This window comes from Oscarella lobularis, chromosome 17, assembly GCF_947507565.1.
Source record: "Oscarella lobularis chromosome 17, ooOscLobu1.1, whole genome shotgun sequence".
In the NCBI taxonomy this organism is placed as follows: Eukaryota; Metazoa; Porifera; class Homoscleromorpha; order Homosclerophorida; family Oscarellidae; genus Oscarella; species Oscarella lobularis.
The window spans coordinates 666890-679937 of record NC_089191.1 but is presented as its reverse complement, the minus strand read 5'-3'; the positions used below and the strand labels follow the sequence as shown (position 1 = coordinate 679937).

The 13048-nt window shown below is 48.0% G+C and overlaps 5 protein-coding genes across 6 annotated transcripts; 2 read left to right on the top strand and 3 right to left on the bottom strand.

The window, feature by feature from the left end:
• Position 1: 1 nt before the first annotated feature.
• On the bottom strand, positions 2-4167 carry LOC136197200 (mucin-17-like). Of its 2 annotated transcripts, XM_065986916.1 has the most exons (7): positions 4043-4167; positions 3930-3980; positions 3753-3844; positions 2587-3674; positions 2186-2535; positions 835-1846; positions 2-785 (listed from the first exon to the last, which is right to left on the bottom strand). In XM_065986916.1, the coding sequence occupies exons 6-7, from the start codon at positions 1844-1846 to the stop codon at positions 118-120; spliced, it is 1680 nt and encodes a 559-aa protein (XP_065842988.1). In that variant the 5' UTR covers positions 2186-2535; positions 2587-3674; positions 3753-3844; positions 3930-3980; positions 4043-4167; the 3' UTR covers positions 2-117. The 2 variants fall into 2 exon arrangements, with proteins under 2 accessions (XP_065842988.1, XP_065842989.1); XM_065986917.1 differs by having other exon boundaries at positions 2186-2532; positions 3753-3980.
• LOC136197213 (BAG family molecular chaperone regulator 2-like) lies at positions 3949-5216 on the top strand. Its single transcript, XM_065986934.1, has 4 exons — positions 3949-3989; positions 4163-4239; positions 4294-4871; positions 4941-5216. The coding sequence occupies exons 3-4, from the start codon at positions 4442-4444 to the stop codon at positions 5132-5134; spliced, it is 624 nt and encodes a 207-aa protein (XP_065843006.1). The 5' UTR covers positions 3949-3989; positions 4163-4239; positions 4294-4441; the 3' UTR covers positions 5135-5216.
• Positions 5105-9647, bottom strand: LOC136197201 (ubiquitin carboxyl-terminal hydrolase 14-like). Its single transcript, XM_065986918.1, is given in 20 exon segments — positions 5105-5421; positions 5492-6026; positions 6120-7159; positions 7218-7292; positions 7364-7471; positions 7532-7625; positions 7678-7800; positions 7858-7950; positions 8000-8065; positions 8114-8145; positions 8205-8306; positions 8362-8530; positions 8579-8641; positions 8700-8767; positions 8826-8875; positions 8929-9032; positions 9090-9194; positions 9251-9283; positions 9332-9477; positions 9603-9647. Coding segments are annotated over 18 exon segments (1518 nt in total). The 5' UTR covers positions 9619-9647; the 3' UTR covers positions 5105-5421; positions 5492-6026; positions 6120-7088.
• Positions 5287-7093, top strand: LOC136197206 (uncharacterized). Its single transcript, XM_065986926.1, has 6 exons — positions 5287-5427; positions 5495-5550; positions 5615-5723; positions 5780-6067; positions 6125-6505; positions 6559-7093. Exons 1-6 carry the CDS (start codon positions 5334-5336, stop codon positions 6945-6947), a joined length of 1317 nt encoding a protein of 438 aa, XP_065842998.1. The 5' UTR covers positions 5287-5333; the 3' UTR covers positions 6948-7093.
• Positions 9648-9671: 24 nt separating the features above from the next.
• LOC136197481 (small ribosomal subunit protein eS7-like) lies at positions 9672-10923 on the bottom strand. The gene is made up of 7 exons (XM_065987255.1): positions 10894-10923; positions 10688-10782; positions 10560-10631; positions 10424-10501; positions 10245-10366; positions 10043-10193; positions 9672-9842 (listed from the first exon to the last, which is right to left on the bottom strand). Exons 2-7 carry the CDS (start codon positions 10766-10768, stop codon positions 9765-9767), a joined length of 582 nt encoding a protein of 193 aa, XP_065843327.1. The 5' UTR covers positions 10769-10782; positions 10894-10923; the 3' UTR covers positions 9672-9764.
• Positions 10924-13048: the final 2125 nt, after the last annotated feature.

The following is a 13048-nucleotide window of genomic DNA, read 5'->3' as shown; positions in this document are numbered from 1 at the left end:
AGTCGGGAAAACAAACTGCTACATTATTAACTTGTGCGCGAATAAAAAATATTGTAACCACCACACCTATACTGTAGTACGTTAGTCGTCGCCTGTGTGAATTGATGGTCCTATTGACTAAAAAGTTGTCTCTGTTTTATCTCTCAATAGCTCTTTGATGGTAACTGACACAAAGTCAATTTGTGGTGATAATGGATCAAAGCTGTTAGAGCCTTTTTCCTCCTGCCAGACTCTAACTTTATCCAACGCTTGAACGAGATGATCTTCGTCTTTTTCAACCAGTTTTCCACGCACATATCCAAACAGCTTCCTTGCACGGTGGCAAGAGTAGCGGTAGGCTTTGAGAAACTGTTTGGCAGCGTCAAATCCTCTCTTATGAGCAGAAAGCTCAAAATTGTTGATTTTCACTACGTCATTAAACCCCCAATCGCTCACAATGTCCTTCCACGTCGCTCGAGCGTTGAGAACGAGACAGAACTCGGTTAGCGTGTTTCGATCAGCAATTGAATCATAGAGAGTCCACCGTTCAACCTCATTCCTACGTGTAGTTAGAGCGGTTGGAGCCTCTTTGAGGGGCTTTTTGATTTCATCTTCCAGACCGACAATTGGCGCAGGCTTCGGCCGGTAATCTTCACTGGTGAATGAGGCAGTGGGAGAAGGCGATGTTTTCATTAGATCAAGGTTCACAATCTCATCGTGGGGTACAGGAATCGCATGTGTAGCTTCACCGCTACTATTGCTCTGTATGCTATTCTCGTTGTTGTCCACGCCCGTCTCAAACGTTTCTAAACAAAAAGAATTATTTCAAATATCATTCAAAGTGATGCACCTTGCCTTGTCTTTGCGGTTGCGCCGACTTAGACTTACGACGCCACCAAATCCCCAGACAGACTACAATGCCAACGACAACCATGACTAGTCCAATTGGTAAACCGGTGTACAGCTTTTTCCCTTCGCTGCCTTCTGACTCCAAATCCACGCCACCTGAAGGAACGGTGCTAAGAGGATGTCGAGGAGCTCCATAACTTGAGCCTTGAGAACTTGTGGAGCCTTGAGAACTTGTGGAGCCTTGAGGACTTGTGGAGCCTTGAGGAGGACTTATGGGGGCTTGAGGACTTGTAGAGCCTTGAGGACTTGTGAAGCTCTGAGGACCTGTAGAGCCTTGGGAAGTTGTAGAGCCTCGAGGACTTGATGAGCCTTGGGAACTCGTGGAGCCTGGAGGACTTGGGGAGCCTGGAAGACTTGTGGAGCCTGGAAGACTCATGGAGCCTGGAAGACGTGTAAAGCTTTGAGAACTGGGAACGCCTGTTTCACTTGGTCCTAACGTCTCTTCTATCGTAATCCCCGTCGTTTTCAGAGGCGTCACAAGATCTGAAGGAGTGACGGACACGACATCAGCCGAAGGAGCAACGGTAGTTTTGCACCGTTTTCCTTGATAGCCGGGAGGACAAACGCATTTTAATCGAAACACTCGGCCAGACTTTTCCAAGTCAGGAACGCAAGTCCCTCCATTCTGACAGCTGCCAGGAGTCCGTATCGGCACAAGCGAGGGTATGACCCTTTTCCTGCACATACTAAACGCCGTGTATTGATACGGACTGCAACCGAAATCCCCACGCCAACTGTTGACATCGCAGTACATTTTATCATCTATTCTTATTTTTTTGCAGCACGTGCACGCTTTCTTAGACCAGTCACACTTTTCATAGATGGCGCACTGCGTCGTCATATTTTGCTCGTCACTATAATCGCAGGGATTTCGCGAAGGTCGACGATATTGTTTCCCAACTTCGGCTGCATCGTTCAGAATCAACCAAGCGGCAACGCAAACAAATACCGACTTCATCTAAAATTGTGTAGGCGTCACCCATAGAGATAACCTCGAGTAAGGGTATTCCCCCTCCCACAAAGGTCGTCGTCCTCTTGCGAAATAATTCGAGTTCGTAAGGTCAGCCGCATCATGGGCGTAAACCTTTTACGTACAGAAGGGTTTCGCGCGTTTATTTCGCCCTATCCGCGATTGCGGTCGGCGAATATCGAGGCACGTGCTGCAACGAGCGCGTCGCGCCAGCGGCGACGTGCGGCCGCTAACACCCGCGCGGTTTGCGTATCGAAACGGCAACTCGTTTAGGAAGGCGAGCACGCGAGGTGTGCAGGTGTTATAAACTACGCATTCGCCACTCACCGTATGGAGAGCGACGACCAAGGAGAGACGCAGCCAACGAGCCGTCCGAGCGAGGAGGGAATGACGTTAGAGGTCAGGTCGGCGAAGTCCCGGTCAAAAAACAGTCCCGCCTTTTTTTAGTCCATAAAATATTGTTTCAGCGCTGGCTTTCTATGTACAGCAGCTTGCAGCTTGCAGCTTAATCTATACAGGTGTTTCCCAGACTTGAGATGAACTCGAGCTGAGAGAACTTGGGCTTGAATGAGGGTTGCGCTCCGAACGCAGGCTAGGAGAACGACTTGGACGAGGGCTGCCGTCCACGCTGCCGTCCACGCTGTCAGTTCTGTACACTCCATTTCCATTTTGTACTACTACACAATATCTGCTTGCATTGGGGGCTACTTGGATATGTATAATCTTACCTTGCCCATTCATTGCTAGATTCAACGTAGGATCGATTTCGCGAATCACTTCGGTCAGCGGAAAAATGCAATTTCCTTCTTCATCTGCTTCGAATCTCGTCTGCACCGAATTGCGTAGATGCATGACGGCTTCCACCGCTCGATTCCTTGGTCTTCGGCTCAAATAGTCAAAGACAATCACCTCAAACGGGTTGATAGACTTATCATTGTCTACTGAGAGTATTTCATTCCGGGGATATTTCAAATCGTCCTCAGCAATTTCTTTCCAGTCACGTCTTAGTCCTCCGTTTCTGTTGCAGTCTCTAATGGCACGACAGGCATTCTGTAATTTAGACTTCTTCTGTTGACAAAGTCCGCCAAGTGCTGATTGCGAAAGGGGTAATCGCTTCAATTGCGTGGCGTTTTGATCGAGTGATGGAACGGGTTTAGGATGTAGGTTTGCCTGTATGTTTTCGACTAAACGCCGTCGCCACCGCCGCCGCCGCCGCCGCCGCCGCAAGGACAACAATCTCCAAATCAATATTATGACTGATATGACAATACCAACCGAGATTCCTACAGATACCCAAATGGTAACCCATGGAAGAGGCTCTGGCGTTTCCGGCGATAGAGGAGCAGTTGTGGTGTTCGGGGGGATGAGGTTTTTCGGCGCGCAGCGAAGTTTCACTCTTTTCCAATCGTCGTTTTTATTCCACAGTCGCTCAATACGGCAGGTCTCATTCTCTAAGCAGGCTCTGTCCGCCTTGATAGCGAGACCACGAGGTGTGTCGTCGCAGTTCTCTATTGCAGCGCACTTTGAAATGCCGTCATGAATTGAGCGTAAGTCGCAAAGAAGCGTCTCGTTCCTCGTAGCACTCGCCGACTCCTTGCAACACACGCAACTAGGCGCTTCGCACTTCATCGGAAGCGGGCATTCGTGATCATTTTCGTATGAGCACGAAATATTTGACGGTAGGTAAGCAAAATTTTCTCCAAAAACGTATCGCCCATAGGAGAATTCCGTAGACGACGGTCCTATCGGATTCCCTGCGACGGCTTTCAAGACGGCGAAAGAGATTATCAACATCCATAGAGACGAATCAGAGCGTCTTAGAAAGACATTGGTTTATAGCCACGTGCTTCGAAGGGACCCCAATGAATGAGGACACGTTTCGTGCTTGCATTACCTCATTGGGTTCGTTTTCAGTGTCATTTGGGGAGGAGATTCAGCACGTTGTCTCGAATCGAACGATTTCGCAAGATGCTATCTCACGTGCGACTGTTGGGGTTGGTTCGGGGTTCGGGGAAAGGACGAGAAAACATGTCCTCTGTATAAGAAGTCAAACCACGTGCCGACTACTTACCTGTTCCATTTGGGCGAGAGTTAGATCATAGATAGGCGGGGAATTCGTATCCTGAAAAAAGTAAGCAGCGACAATCGCGCGTCTTTTTTTTAGTGGTCAATCGTTCGTCTGACTTTGAATCCATTCTTTTCCAAACGTTAAGTCTGCGCGCATATATATTTAGTAGAAATGTCCCAAGACGTAAAGACAGCGGATAGTGCTCAGATTCGACGTTATTTAAATCTGACAATTAGATTAACGTGAGCTTCCACTCACTTGGCCTCCACATTGAAACAGAGGGCGGAGTAAATATTTTTAAAAAAGAGATTTTGTAAGGCCAAAGCAATCTCCGGTTCACTTTCATTCAAATCAACGTTCAATTCAGGAATCGATTATGATAAACCCCACCATCTATTCTAAGACGCCTTCGTTGTCTAATTGGAGGATAGGACACCTGTACTCATGCTTATAAACAAATCAAAGAATGTTCCATGGGTCAGCTATAGAAAGAAACGCTCTCCTAGCCTATCGTGATGACGCACGATGACAAAATTAATACGGGTCATTGGCCGCGTTCACGTTTGTGCGCCCTAATGAAGCGAGGCCCTCCCGCTAGGGTTTTGTCGTTGCACGGCTCGCAGTCGGATCGACTCGTCGCTTTGCTCGACGACGTCGAACGGCGCGTTCAAACGATGCGCGATCAGGCGACGCAGGTCGCCGACGAACGACGGGAGATTACGCGACGTCTATGCGAAGTCCAGGATGCTGTCAAACACGCCTCTTTCGTCGGATCGGACGTCGAACGAGAAGAAATTCATCTCACCGCCGAGAATCTCGTTCAGCGATGTCTCGCCGTGGAAGTGAACGTCGAAACGCCGCGAAACGACGCCCAAGAAGCGGCTCTGAATGTCGTCGAGAAGAGAATCGAGGAAATAACGGCGAGAGACGCCGACGACTTCCAAGGTCGCGCGCGTCGTAGGCGTAGATTCCCAGTGCGCGCTACTTCCCCTAATTTAATTTTCGTGTTCCCAGGCATCTACGAGGGCGTGACCGCCCTTTATAATGCGACACTGCCGGACGAAGCACGCGGCGCCGTCGACGACCGGTTCCAATTGATGCTGATGGGCTGTTGCGCCGAAGATCAGAAGCGAATTCGACGCCGACTCGAGCGAATGCTCTCGGACATGGCGACGGCATTCAACATGAAAAAAGATTCTAATGATTAGATAATTTGCATATGTGCTTTTAATGCAATTGACCCTTGTATCCGCGTATAAACATTCTCATTGCCGGCGTTTATTTTTCGAATTAGGCGGCGATGTCTCCGACTTGATCCTATATAAGAGCGGCATATCGATTCCGTTTCGATATTCTTTTGAAGCGGCGGGCGCAGCGCATCGCGATCATTTCGTCTAGAAGTCCTCTATGAAGTGGTTCTGCCTTCTCATTCTTTTCAGCGTCATCGTGACGGCGGAGTCGAGACGACGTTACGGTAGACGGAGACGGCGGTGCACTAAGGGTAAATAAACAGAGAGAGTCTATAAGCAATTACAAGCGCTGTTCCCTAACGCCGATTTCTTTACCAGTCGACGGCACTTGGAGCGAGTGGAGGCAGGTTCGACAGTGTACCAATTGCGATACGGTAAGGTTTTAGAGTAAAACCCCGCCGCGATCGAGGCCGGGTGTTCATGGGCCTTTCTCACTAGCCCTGGACGAAAGGGACCGGTTCCGAGTCCGAGTGGAGGCGGTTTTGCAAGGGAAGAAAGTGCGGCGGGACGTGTCCAGGCCACCGCGAGGAAACTCGGCCATGTCCTGGTAAACATAGGCGAATGCGTCATGCACGCCGATGCTAATGTTTCTCGCCCCCGTAGCTCTCAACGTGAGCATCGAAGACAATTTAGGCGAGTGGAAAGTGGCGAAGATCTGCACGGGGCGTCGCTACGTCGAGAAAAATGTAGGCTGGTGGTGGCGTCGGAAGAAAGTGATTTCGTCTGTGACGTGCAATTCAACCGGCGACGTTCACGCGCCGAAGAAAGCCATTCGATGGCTGAGTCGCGAATGCGTGAATAGAGATGGGTGTAGGGGATGTCCGCCTTCGGACTGGAATGGAGAATGTCCCTACACGCGGAGCGAGGAATGCGATTTGCCTCCGTGTGAAGGTATGCGAGAGGATATAGGGGGGAAAGGGTAGTAATGCGGAACTTCGCTTACCTTAGAGCCCACAACAGAATTACCAGAAGTGACTCCCGCTCCCGAGGAAACGACGGCTCCTCCTGAAGAAACGACGGCCCCTCCGGAGGAAACGACCGCTCCTCCCGAGAAAACGACCGCTCCTCCTGAAGAAACAACGGCCCCTCCTGAAGAAACGACGGCCCCTCCGGAGGAAACGACCGCTCCTCCTGAAACGACGGCTCCTCCTGAAGAAACAACGGCCCCTCCGGAGGAAACGACCGCTCCTCCCGAAGAAACAACGGCCCCTCCTGAAGAAACGACGGCCCCTCCGGAGGAAACGACGGCTCCTCCTGAGGCAACGACTGCTCCTCCCAAAACAACTCCAACACCTTCGGACTTCATCATTATCATCGATAATGAAGAAAGTAAGGATTTCGCTTATCTTTTAGATATCATTTCACTTTCGTTGTCTTTGCAGTTACTGAGACTTCACCAGATGAGCCAGTTCGTCCGTCAGAAGAGCCAGCTCTTCCGCCAGATGAGCCAGTTATTTCGCCAGAGGAACCAGCTGATCTTCCAGGCGAGATATCGATATCAAAACGAAGCGTCAACGAGCTTGAGAATATGGCTTCGAACGTCATCTCCCACATCATTGACGAGGATATGCAAAGGGTAGTGCAAGAGCGAAAAAAGCTCGACGGTTTTCTTGACGAATTGAAAACAGCCAAAGAGGCGGCGGTCAACCTAGATGACGAAGAGTTCGAAGACGCAGAAGATCAAGTACGCGAGGAGGTATTCCTCAAAATCGACGAAGTGCGAAGAGATCTCGAGGAACTGGAAAACGAACAGGTCGTCGACAACGAATAGAGAAACGGACTCGACGTCTCCCAAACCATTGACGGCTTATATTATTATTATTATTATTGAGACTAGAGTAGAGGAGTTTTTCTGTTCGTTTTTCCTTCACCAAATCATGCACCCACCTTGTATCATAGAATAGCGATCCTACTAAGCGTCGTCGCCTCTCTTCGGCACGCGGCGCGGCGCGTAGAGCAATACATAGGCCGTGTGCCAATCGCCTGCGCGGGGAAACGCTTCTCATAGGAACTCCATATCTCCTTTCCCCCCCTAACCCACCTCCTCCTGAGAGTTTCAACACGTCTTCTTCGTGCACCGCCGACACGTTATCGTCATCGAACATCAGCCAATACGCTTTTTTTGTTTGCACAAAACAAGAATAGATTTGCGAGGATGTTTAGACGCCTCTTGGGTGTCCGCCTTACGTCCGGATTTTCGAACCCAAGCGACGTAGTGACCGGACGACGAGGAGCGACCCTTGTGCGTCAAGACGGCGTGTAATTCGTACAGTCCACTATTACTAGATCCCACATCTAGCATATCGAAAGATCATTTTTTTGACCGAGGGGGGCCCCCCCTTTATCTCACATTACCATCAGCAAAATGATGCGGCTCGTATTCCGCTTCAGGTTGATCCGTTTCCATAGGGGTCTCCGTTTTAGTTGCTTCCTTCATCGCAGCTGCTATCTGCTTATGCATGAGGATGTTTTCTTATTTCCTGCGCTTCCTTTCCTATCACCTTTGCCTCCATGGCCTGTTTTTCTTCGTATTCGATTATACGTTTCCGGGCTGGGGCGAGTCGGTGCTGAAGTTCCGGTGCACACAGATCGAAGACGTCGAGTTTTAGAGGAAATTTGACGTCCTAAATATAACCCCTCCGCTGTACGACGAAGAAGAGAGACTTATATAATATATAGACCTTCAGTATCTTAGCATTGACTTGTTCTTTTTCTTTGTAGAAGAAACGAACGAATTGAATCGTGAGATAGGCTGGCAAGCGAGAAATGAGAGACTGCAATACGACGGTTAATAACAGAAAATAGAAATAATTGATTTTTCACCGTTTTAATGTATTCTACGTCGCGACCGAGACTCGGTGATAACTTGGTAATAGTCTCGCGTAATCTCTAAAAGAGAAATATACTAAAAAAATTTATATTCTAAATAACGAATACAGATTTGATTCCTGTTTCCATATATTTCACTTCTACAGAAGAAAAACGGAGGCGTAAAGTTAATAAAAAAAAGAATCGTTGGAATTCTTGCCATGAGATATGTAGCAGCCTAATTGAAAGAGCTTCTCCTTTTCCGCAGATTCTGCCTCATCGGGAGCCTCGCCGCACTTCACAGTGCTCGACACTTCAATCCCTATGAAATAGCTTCCATAAAAATAATGTAAACCCCTCGCGTTTCTTGTCCTCACCAAAGTGCTGATGTACTAGATCCTCTGAAGCAGGAGTTCCTGACTCCTGAGGAAATTTATGACGTCAAGAGAGAACTGACCTGTTACAACTAACTCTTACCTCTGCCTTCTTTCCGGGAAGTCTTTCGGATAATAATCTAACTAATTGAGTCCAGAGTTCATTGGCATCCTACGTCCGAACTAAATTAAAAATTAAACAATCAATGATAATCGTCACTTGTTGCTTGAAGATCCCGTTCTCTCCCTTTTCTGCATAGTGCGGATAAATTTTCTGCAATATCTACACACCTAACAATAAGGACAAGGTCCAATAAAAAATTTCGTTTCCTGGTTTGTACAGTGAGCATCACAACGGGCGGATATCCTTCAGGATAGCGATCCATGTCCCGGAAGAGATCTCTCATCGCTTGAAAACAAAAAAATATGAGTTATAAAAATAAAAATAATATTGAGAGTACGCATACCGGCAGCTGCTGACTGGCTTGGTACCAAGGAACCCCAATCCCCGGTATACCTTGAGACAAAACTTGATGAGAAACTGCCTTGGCTCAAAATGTCTTTTCTCACTTGGCAAGACCCTCCCTGAGTTCGGACACTGATTTGAGACATTGCAATGTGGAGTTCATGTAGCAAGTATTTCCAAGATTTTTCAAGCCGGCAGGCATTTCCATCTGGAAGAAACGAACAGTGAGAAAACCCAAGATATGCAATTGTCATCTTTCTCTTGCCGCTGTAGCCAATTCAGATTCAGTCATATCCTCTACAAAGACGGTTTTCTCCTTGGGAGCGACGGGCAATTCTCCCACAGTTCCCATCATAAGAAACGTCATTCCCTATATAAAGTATCAATAGATAAAAGATATTTGGGTACAAAGAGGTTTCCGCTCACGTTGGCAAACTTTACTTTTCCCCAGTCGTCGTCCTAGGTAACGTCATTACCTTTCTATTTGTTTACTCTTCTCTATCTTGCCTTGATCGTCTGGCCTTTGATCATGACTTTCTGGCGATCGGGGCTGACGCCGGTCAACGAGAACAAAACGTTCTTGAAAAGTATAGGCGATTCGTTCGCGTCCAAATCGACGCCTTCGTACTTCTCCTTGCCCCACTTGACCTTGACTAGAGCGCAAAGGAAAGTGAGATTCCCCGGAGGGAGCCTCGCCTAAGACTACTGTTGTCGAAAAGCGGACTCTCCAAGCGGAAATACTAGCGTAAACAACGACGACAGTTCAAAGCGAGCTTACCTTTGTACTCCGACATGTTACAAGAGCTAGGACCTCACGTGTTCGCTACAACACGTGGACGAGCACGTGTTCTCTTTTTTTGACGAATTTTATATATTTCTTACAAGGACCATTTTAAATGACCTCGAGTATGTACGCTGACACCCCCAAAAAGTCGACCACTCAAGGTTCATAAAGAGGAAATTCAAAAGTGACTTCCTTCCCTGTAAGCTTCTTATACACGGACGAGAAAGTTTCCAGCTAAAGAAAACGAGAAAAAAATCACTCAGACGATCCCAAAAGACTTCTTCGAAATAATTATTAATTTTTAAAGTTTCAGAACTTCTTAGAGGGATATATTAATCACGATCGTATCATTGGATTGACAGATCAATAGATTCATCAGTTGGAATTTTTTTGCTTATAGGCTAGCCTCTCTATCCGTCGCTTTTCGTCCCTACCTTGTGCTCTAGATTGGTCTGCTGATTCTTATCCAAATGAACCTTGATTAGTCGCGATCCATCCAATCGAATGCGCGTTCGCTTGCCAACGATTTCGGACGGAAAAACGAGATCCTCGAGAATCGAATCGTGAACGGCTGTCAAAGTACGACTAAAAGAGAAATTAGCCAAAAAAAGATTTTTAATTAATTAATATCCTTGCCTTCGGGGTCTCGGTTGTTTTTCTCGCGATTTTCGCGTCGGTTTTCTCAATATTCTTCGCTGGGCGATGAAGAGCACGTGGCGACCGCTAAACTTTTTCTCCAACTCGCGAACGAGTCGCGCCTACGGGGAGAGACGAGCGTCGAATGCCTGCAGGCAAAGGTCTCGACTACTACGTGCCTGGATGCGTTGAAAGGCGCGTAGCTGGGGAACGGGAACGAATACGACGATCGCCTTTTTGCCGTGAAAGTCGTATTCCTTTCGGAGAAACGAGAGATCGGTTGAGTGGAGGCGAGTCGGATCGTCTGTTTTCTACCTTTGCTCCCGTTATGAAGAGTTCTCGTAGCTGCGCTTTGAGATCGGTGCTCGATTCCAGTTCGAGAATCGCCTGTGTTCGAGCCGTTCGGTGAGCGCGAGTTCGGACGATTGCACGGGGAGTCTTACTTGGGATATTTGCTTTTCGAATTCGTCCGCCGTTTCGCCGCGCGGCTTGACGATTTTTACCGTGCCCGACGCTGCCGCCATTTCGGTTAGAAGGGCTAGAGAGGAAGATAGGGACGTCGGTTCGATTCCACGCGATGAAGGCGCGCGTTTGGGAGCGTTTGACGCGTCGCGAAAGGTCGGATCGAAGCGAAAAAGAAGGATCGTACCTCGAATGGACAATGTGACGAGAGGAGGACCGCGATGCGCACGCGTCAATTATCCATCACGCTAAACAACCAAAACATCGAGTTAGTATTCGAAAGAGCTCGTCTTTCTGTAAGCCTACGAGTCTTTTCTTGTTTATTCTGCCACATATACAGGCATTCTTTTAACTGGGGGCCCCTTTGTAGGAAGCCGTGTACGAATGGTAGCCGGATACGGTGTAAACGGCGGCAAAGGCCGTTGTTTTCCGTTTTGGGAGGATTTACTTGCTTGCTTACGCAAATGCAGCGGAGCTGCGGGCATCGATCTGAAGAAACAGTGCCAATTCGAAAGAGAAGACTACCTCGAGTGTCTCCACCACAGAAAACTGGTACGAAGCCTAAATTGAGCACTTAGCTTTAGTCAAAACACTAGTCACACCACAGTACTCACCACAGTGGGGCGGGCTCCCACCATATCCTAATATGTTGCTATCTACTGTATAGTATCAACGTATCAGCACAATACGAAGGGAAAAGGAAAGGCAAAGCAAAGAGAAGGCTCCAAACTGACTTTTGTTGCATGCATGCGCCTATGTATAGTTAGTTGACTTGCTGCACGATATAGTTGAGACGTTATTACAGTGCTCACATTTCTGTTGCCGTTTCAAGCAGAGAATCTCGTATTCCAGCTCTTCGTTCGTCCATTAGATTGTCATTGTCGTATGATCCACCTGACGTCGTTCGCGATAGGGAGCTATTTTTCGTACGAAGACGTCCCCGAACATTGATTACTCCTGACGGTGGATGGAGTGACGACGATTCTGTAAGTTCCGTGTCGTTCTCGAAGCTTTCAACACCAGACTGTGGGCTATGGTAGTTGGAGTTCTCGTCTGAATCGTCTCTTTTTGGAACTGCTTTGTGGTAACACGATCTCAGCTTTCTCCACAGCCAATAGATCAAGTAAAAAAATCCGAAGATAAAGGGAATTGCCAGAAAAACGGCGGTAATGTAACTTGCAACGTGTGGATGAGAAGGAAAGCTAGATGGAACTTGAAACGCTGCTACAGCACTCAAGAGGAACAATGTAAATGTTTCCATTTCATTGACTCGACGACTTCTGTACGGCTTTACTAGCGTGTGAATAGTCAGCACGCTAAAAAGTAACAAAAGAATGAGAGAATAGCCCATGGACGATCCGACGAGAGGAATGATGGAATAGGTGAAGACGACGGCAAGACGACGACCGAAATTGAATCCCTCGGCCCAATAAAATTTCGCTCTGAATGCTGCGACGGTGACGTCCGTCAAGGCGTGAATTCGACTAATGCGCTTCATTCCAAAGGCGACAAACAGCGGCAAAGGAATGACGTAGAAACAGAGAATACAATAACCAAAGATCTCAAAAGGCCAATGAGCTGCCGGCAAAGTATGATTCGCATGATTAGCCGACTCATAACATTTTATGGTCGCGTTGTGGTACCAGTACCACGACCGGTCCGATCCTGTCGCCGGTAGCGGAATGCAGAGCAGAAGAACAAACGTCGTGTAGGTAATATTGACGTAGGTCAACGTGACAAGACTCCAAAAGGGACGAAGTACGCTGATGCGAGCAACGCGAGCAAAGATGCGAGCCGCCACAGCAAACACGACCATAAAGACGAATACTGACAGAGGCATGAAGTAGAGAAAAGCGACACGCCACATCGGTGGCAGTTGAAATTCCACGCACTTGTGGATAGGCACGTACATATTTAGAATTTCAAACGCAGTCTGAGCGTCTCTGTTGCCGGCCGGTATTCTACTGCGTGAAGAAGACGAAAGAACAAAGCCGCATGCTTGATAGAAAAACACCAACGGCGGAAGGTAGCCAGCTGTGACGTCCAGTTGTACGAAGACGGCAATAATGACGAAGATGAGTGATACAGCAATAGTTATTATGAACCATAAATATAGCGATATGCATTTCTTATTCTGAAGGAAGCACTGAGGATAAACGTTTCCGATGCCTGGTGCATAACCCTCAGCGCATTCGCCACAGAGACGACCCTTTCGCCCGCCGGCACACTGCTTCCCGAGACTGCGTACATCTAGAAGACACCCGTTTTCTTCTAAAGACCCAGTGCAAGAGCGGCAATACGACGGAGGACACAAGGTAGCCACGCTCGTTGACACATTTTCA

Coding starts and splice junctions, on each gene's coding strand:
- LOC136197206 (XM_065986926.1), top strand. CDS start 5,334: ATGAAGTGGTTCTGCCTTCTCATTCTTTTCAGCGTCATCGTGACGGCG. Junction 5,724..5,779: donor GGAAACTCGGCCATGTCCTG/GTAAACATAGGC, acceptor TCGCCCCCGTAG/CTCTCAACGTGAGCATCGAA. Junction 6,068..6,124: donor CGATTTGCCTCCGTGTGAAG/GTATGCGAGAGG, acceptor CGCTTACCTTAG/AGCCCACAACAGAATTACCA.
- LOC136197481 (XM_065987255.1), bottom strand. CDS start 10,768: ATGGCGGCAGCGTCGGGCACGGTAAAAATCGTCAAGCCGCGCGGCGAA. Junction 10,502..10,559: donor TCTTCATAACGGGAGCAAAG/GTAGAAAACAGA, acceptor TTTCTCCGAAAG/GAATACGACTTTCACGGCAA. Junction 10,367..10,423: donor GCGCCTTTCAACGCATCCAG/GCACGTAGTAGT, acceptor CTCTCCCCGTAG/GCGCGACTCGTTCGCGAGTT.
- LOC136197213 (XM_065986934.1), top strand. CDS start 4,442: ATGACGCACGATGACAAAATTAATACGGGTCATTGGCCGCGTTCACGT. Junction 4,872..4,940: donor AGACGCCGACGACTTCCAAG/GTCGCGCGCGTC, acceptor TCGTGTTCCCAG/GCATCTACGAGGGCGTGACC.
- LOC136197200 (XM_065986917.1), bottom strand. CDS start 1,846: ATGAAGTCGGTATTTGTTTGCGTTGCCGCTTGGTTGATTCTGAACGAT. Junction 786..834: donor GGCGCAACCGCAAAGACAAG/GCAAGGTGCATC, acceptor CTTTTTGTTTAG/AAACGTTTGAGACGGGCGTG.